At 38.1% G+C, this 6,336-nt stretch overlaps 1 protein-coding gene across 1 annotated transcript; it reads right to left on the bottom strand.

Annotated features, from left to right (window-relative positions):
- Window positions 1-2,896: 2,896 nt before the first annotated feature.
- Window positions 2,897-4,737, bottom strand: LOC133699168 (eukaryotic translation initiation factor 5-like). Its single transcript, XM_062122326.1, has one exon. It carries the CDS (start codon window positions 4,584-4,586, stop codon window positions 3,252-3,254), a length of 1,335 nt encoding a protein of 444 aa, XP_061978310.1. The 5' UTR covers window positions 4,587-4,737; the 3' UTR covers window positions 2,897-3,251.
- Window positions 4,738-6,336: the final 1,599 nt, after the last annotated feature.

The raw sequence follows: 6,336 nt of genomic DNA on the forward strand, positions 1-6,336 counted from the left end.
AGTAGAAAGACATGAGTGTATTTTTTGGTTGAAAAATCTAAAGCATTAGTTACTTTCAAGTACTTTAAAAAATCTATTGAGAAAGAGATGGATGCTTATATTAAATGCTTACATACTGATCGTGGAGGTGAATTTACCTCACAAGATTTCAATGATTTTTGCAAAGAAAATGGAATCAAAAGTCAGTTGACAGGAGTCTATACTCCACAACATAACAGAGTTACAAAAAGAAAGAATTAGACCATTATAAACTTGGTATGAAGTATGCTCTTAGAGAAAAAGATATCGAAGATGTTTTGGCCAGAAGCAGTGAATTGGACAGTATATATTCTGAACCAAAGTTCCATTTTGGCAGTAAAAAATATAACTCAAGAGGAGGCTTGAAGTGGGATAAAACCTTCAGTTGAACATTTTTGAATGTTTGGTTGCCTTGCACATGTTCATGTATCTAATGCAAAGAGAACCAAGTTAGAGGACAAAAGTATTGCTTGTTTGTTGTTGGGGGTCAGTGAGGAGTCTAAAGCATATAGGCTTTATAATCCAATAGCCAAGAAAATCATTAACAGCAGAAATGTAGTTTTTGAAGAAAACAAACCTTGGGAATGGGACAAAGAACATGTGGTGGCTGTATTGGAATGGGGAGACAATGATGAAGAGGCTGCTGTGAGTAATGAAATCGAGAGTAAAGATGGTGATATTGCAGAAAAGGTTGAGAATGTTTCTCCAGATACAGTGGATTAAGGAAGGCTTCGAAAGCAACCTGTTTGGATGAATAATTATGATACTAGAGAGGGAATGTTTGAAGAAGAAAATGAAGCTAGTATGGCTTTATTTACTTCTGATGATCTTTTTTATTTCGAAGAGGATGTGAAAAGTTCAAAATGGAGGGATACGATGGATTCTGAGATAAAAGCCATCTAAAAGAATGAAACATGGGTGCTAACAGATCTACCTGTAGGTGCAAAGAAGATAAGAGTAAAGTGGGTTTACAAAACGAAGCTTAATGAGCATAGAGAAATTGGTAAATACAAGGCTCGTCTTGTAGCTAAAGGGTACGTGCAACAACATGAGATTGATTACACGGAAGTTTTTGCTCCTGTGGCAAGGTTAGATACAGTTCGATTGATTGTTGCATTTGCAGCTACAAAGGGCTGGATAGTTTATCAACTTGACGTAAAATCAACTTTTCTACATGGAGAACTAAGCGAGGAGGTGTACGTTAAGCAACCAAGAGGCTATGAGCTGCACAAAAATCCACACAAAGTCTACAAGCTGAAGAAAAGCTCTATACGGACTCAAACAAGCTCCACGAGCTTGGTTCAGTCTTATAAAAGCTCATTTTTTGAATGAAGGGTTCGAGAAGTGTCACAATAAGCCTACATTGTTTGTTAAAACAAGCAAAGAAGGTAAAATTCTAATTGTTAGCTTGTATGTTGATGATTTCATTTTTACTGGAAATGATGAAGCAATGTTTAATGAGTTCAAGAGTTCAATGGTGTGTGAGTTTGATATGACAGATTTGGGAAAGATGAGGTACTTTCTTGGAATTGAAGTTTTGCACATGGCTGATGGAATCTATATTAGTCAAAAGAAATATTCTTTGGATGTGTTTAAAAGGTTCGGGATGGAAGAGAGCAATTCTGCTAAAAACCTGATGGTTCCAGTTGTTAAATTTTTCAAAGATAAAGATGGTGTGAAGGTTGAGACAACATTCTTTAAACAAGTGGTAGGGAGTTTTATGTATCTCATAGCAACGAGACCAACTTGATGTTTGTGGTTAGTTTAATCAGCAGATATGCAGGGCAACCAACAGAGCTTCATTTGCAAGCTGCAAAGTGAGTATTGAGGTACTTGAAAGGCACAACAAATCTTGGGATATTTTACAAGAAGGGAGGTAGTGATGAACTAATTACATTTACTAACAGTGATTATGCTGGTGATTTGGAGAATAGAAAAAGCACTTCAGGATATGTTTTCATGTTGAGTTCTGGTGCACTGTCGTGATCCTCTAAAAACAACATGTTGTCACACTCTCAACGACTGAAGCTAAATTTGTAGTCGCTGCATCTTGTGCATGTTGTGTGGATGAGAAGAATTTTGGAGAAACTTGGTAATGCACACGGTGATAGTACTACACTTTTTGTGATAATAGTTCTACAATTAAATTGTCAAAGAATCCAGTGATGCATGGACGGAGCAAGCACATAGATATGCGTTTTCACTTTCTACGTGATCTTACTAAGGAGAGAATTGTGGAGTTGATTTATTATGGGACACGGGATCAAGTTGCAGATGTGATGACTAAGCCATTAAAGCTTGAGTCTTTCCTAAAGATGAGGGAGCTACTTTGTGTTCGAGAAGTCCCTGTAAACTAATTGTTGTCTGCATTAGTTTAAGGAAGGGAATGACAAGTACTGGGGTTTATTGTTTAGGATCCCCTACTGATTAGGTTTGTTTTTCTGTTTCAAATAAATTCCTATTAAATAGGGTGACTTGTTCTTCTGTTTAACTATTTTCTTTTGCACGTTACCATGTTTCTGTCAATTGTGGGCTGTAATTTCTATATTATGTTAATTATTGTAAGGCTATATATTAACCAAAGTTCTTATTCAATATGTTAAGTTATTTTTCCAGTTTTGTTGTGTTTCTTTCTTTCACAGTTTTGATTCATAACATAATATCGATGGCTCATTTTTTTTTATTAATTGTTGATAAATATTGTTTTTACAGTTTGTTTACTATGATTTAAATCTGATTATTAAACTTCACGTTATTATTGTTGATTACTCAAGTATTGGTTTTTTCTTGATTCCTTAAAAATACTGTCGTCATCTTTCCCAAAATCAATTGATTATATGAATTCTGGAATGTTTATCATTTGAAAAAAACATAAACATATCACAGTTAGAGGAACGTTTACTGATCTGAATTTCTAGCAGAAAGGTGGTAACAACGTTATTCACCCAAGAAGCCTAAAATGACCACGCTCAATAACAGCAAAGCCACACAATACGAAAATGAAAGCAAGAAAAACACAAAAAATAAAGACTCAAATAGGTTCCACTCAACTCCAAAACAAAACAAAAAGCACAGATTTCAAGATAAATAGCACCCCTCTCCATAAACCTAAGAGGTTCCACTCAACTCCAAACCAAGGACACTAAAGCAAAGGGCACACTCTTTTATTCACGACACAAATTACCATGAGGGCTTCAGACTCGAGATTTGAACTACTAAAAATTAAGAGCCCATCATTCTTCCTCCGACTCAGACTCAGCATTCTGAAGCCATTCAATGAAGGGCTTAGCATTCTTCCAAATCTGAGAATCCTTGCTTGGTCCCTCTAGCCCTTCCTGATACCACTGCACGATGTACTCTTCCTCCAGGACATCAGCATCATATAGGTCTTTCATGACAAGAGCCACTTCCTTCAGTGCACTTGAGCTCGACTTCCCACAGAATGCCCCGATTGCTCTGAGCAGAAGCAACTGTGATCCCTCATCCTGAGCAACAGCGGCAGCCAGATACTTCTTCTTCTTGCCAACCTCCTTCGCAAATCCTTTCTCAACACCCTCAAACAATGCCTCAAACAGACCATTCATCTTTTCCTGAGCAGACCCATCAAGTGAACCGAGAGCAGACTGTATCTTGCTTGCAGATACTCCCTTCTTCAGGTTTGCCTTCACCTCCTCCACGAGAGTTTCATAAGCACTTGAATTCCCGCAACCAGCTTTTGGTTCCTCCTCTCGAGGACTGCCATTTTCTTTGCTGGCTGTCTTTGAATTCTTCTCTGTCTCATCTGCGGCGAGCATGACCATATCAGCTGTCGCAGCACTCAACTGCTCTTGAATGCGTTGGCGAGCAGCCTCCAGAGATGTATCAGTTTGCCACTGGACATCATCTTCATCATCAGCCTCTTCCTTCTCATCAACCTGGCTATGAGTTGGTGACCCACGTTCCTCATCAGAGCTGTTTGCTTTCTTCTTAATAGAGCTAGCTTTTGCATGGCCATCCTTTGTAGAAGATCCCTTCTTCTTACCATTCTTCAGTTTCTTCTGCTCCTCATCGGCAGCTTCACCTTCCTTCAGTCGCTCCTTCTCAGCCCTCCTCATTGCCTTCTTGTCCTTTGATCCCTTCTTTGTTTCTGGTGGATTCTTCACAATGAAAGTGGTGAGCTTGTCCCTCATATCAACATCCGACACAAAACCACAAGCAGCACATTTCAGCTGGATCATCTGGCTTTTGGTGATGATTACCTCAGTCTCAGGGTTTCCACAGCCATAACACTGGACATATTTCTTGATAAAGTTCTCAAGAAGGCCTGCAAGTTTGGCGGTGTCATGAGAGCCATTCACATGGGAAGTCCCTGTTTTCTCATCAAATTTGGATTGTGCACCAAGCTCACAACCAAAGTACTTCGTAGTGTAAGAAGCTGGCCTTGCCAAAGCCTTTGCAATATCAACCATGTTGACAATGTTTGTCTTGATGCCATTTCCTCGGCCCTCAATTTTGGTAATCATCTTGGGCATCTTGTACCTGTAGAAGGCATCATCACTGTTTGCAGCACCAATATTCTGCAACGCCATCTTGATCACAGTAAATCAATCACACAACAAATTCAGTAATGTCACTGAACGCAAATGCTGGAATTCAAAAATTGGGCAGCAGCTTTGTCTTCTAGAGATTCTTTAGCAAGAAAAGACCGTTCTTGTTTAGTCAGAAAAGGTTGAATCCAGCTACAACCTCGAAACTCTGGGTATTCGTCAAATAGTCCGAAATGCATATAGCTTATTGTGTCAAACAAGGGTCCACCCTTTTTCCGTGACGAAGGACTATACTCTCCAAGTAATCCAATGGCTCCCAAAAACGAAATAGCCAGCACGGACATAAAAAAACCTCAACTTTGAAAGACTTCACTCTGAAAATCTGCAGACAGCAGCAACAACACCTGCTAGTCTCCTGAAAAGAACAGGACAAGAATTTTAGGAACAAAGAAATTTCAACAACACAAGGAACCACAAACTAGACAGTAAAATACCACAACAGAAAAAACAATAATCAAACATGCAACCAAAAAGCACATTAAGTATAAAAAACTTGCACCAAGCTTTGCCAAACTAAATAAGTAGCATCAATCAAAGCAAGGAGAGATAGAATTAGTTAACATCAAAGAACCAAAGTCATGATCCTCACAACACTATAAAGACATGGAGGAAACCTCAATCCTGGTTCAATCAAATAGAGCTGCTCCATTAAGCAGGATATTAAAACAAAAAAAAACACAACAAATAAAAAATCATGAACTTCAATTGCCCAAAACAATACATGCTATAATCAAAAGCATATGCAAAGAGGTAAAGCTTGAAGAACCTTTAAGTAGAAGCAATAGACTAAAGCTCAGGTTTTGCAGAAAAACCTCAAATTAATTGATAAAAAACAAAACATGTTTTGCAAATAGCCCCCACGTCCTATTTACACTAATCCTACTCCTTGTAGGAAAAAGACTTACTAAATCCTACTCCTTGTAGGAAAAGTACTCCTTAAATCAGACTCCTTATAGGAAAAGGAGTTATTAATAACACAAGTAACCCTAATTAAAACCCAAAAACACAGTTAAGGAACATCTCATGCGTCAAGATTGAAACATCTAACTAAAAACAAATAGGCGAACAAAAACTCAAGAAAACCATCGTTGGAAATCATCAAATCATAACAGCGAGCAATCAAGTCAATCGTAAGCTACGGTGGCATCGAATCGCAATAAACATTGAACAATGACGAATCACAGTGAACAAATTACTATATCAAATTATAACCAATTTTTTTTATTGATTAATCTGCATAATAATCTAAAACAACAGCACAAGTAGGCTACGATTCATTACACTAGATCTAAAGCCAGAAAGATAAATATCTCATATGGAGAAACAAATTCAAATTCAGAAAATAAATAGATCGATCGATTGATCCAAGAAGCCTTAGCAGCAGCAGCATACCTTTAAGCGGCGTAGCTAATGAAATCCAAGTTTGTTTCTAGAGAGATAAACCGAGTTAGCTTGTAGAGAGAGAAAACGGGAGGCGCATCTGTGTTTTCTCGTGTTGTGGAGGACGAGAGGCGGACTTCTTTGCTTGTGTGAGCGTGTGTTTGTGTGTGTGTGTATATATATATAGGGTTGGAGTTGAGAGGGACGTATTGGGTGTTTTATGATGTATGTTATACGCGTTTGTTTGATCATCACGGTTTTGACTTCTTATCTAGACCCTTTGATTTTTGACGGATGAGCTGTGAGTTGTTTTTTTTTCTTTTCCTGATTTTACACACCGTTTTCCCTTTTT

The sequence above is a fragment of the Populus nigra genome, chromosome 7 (assembly GCF_951802175.1).
Source record: "Populus nigra chromosome 7, ddPopNigr1.1, whole genome shotgun sequence".
In the NCBI taxonomy this organism is placed as follows: Eukaryota; Viridiplantae; Streptophyta; class Magnoliopsida; order Malpighiales; family Salicaceae; genus Populus; species Populus nigra.

Coding starts and splice junctions, on each gene's coding strand:
- LOC133699168 (XM_062122326.1), bottom strand. CDS start 4,586: ATGGCGTTGCAGAATATTGGTGCTGCAAACAGTGATGATGCCTTCTAC.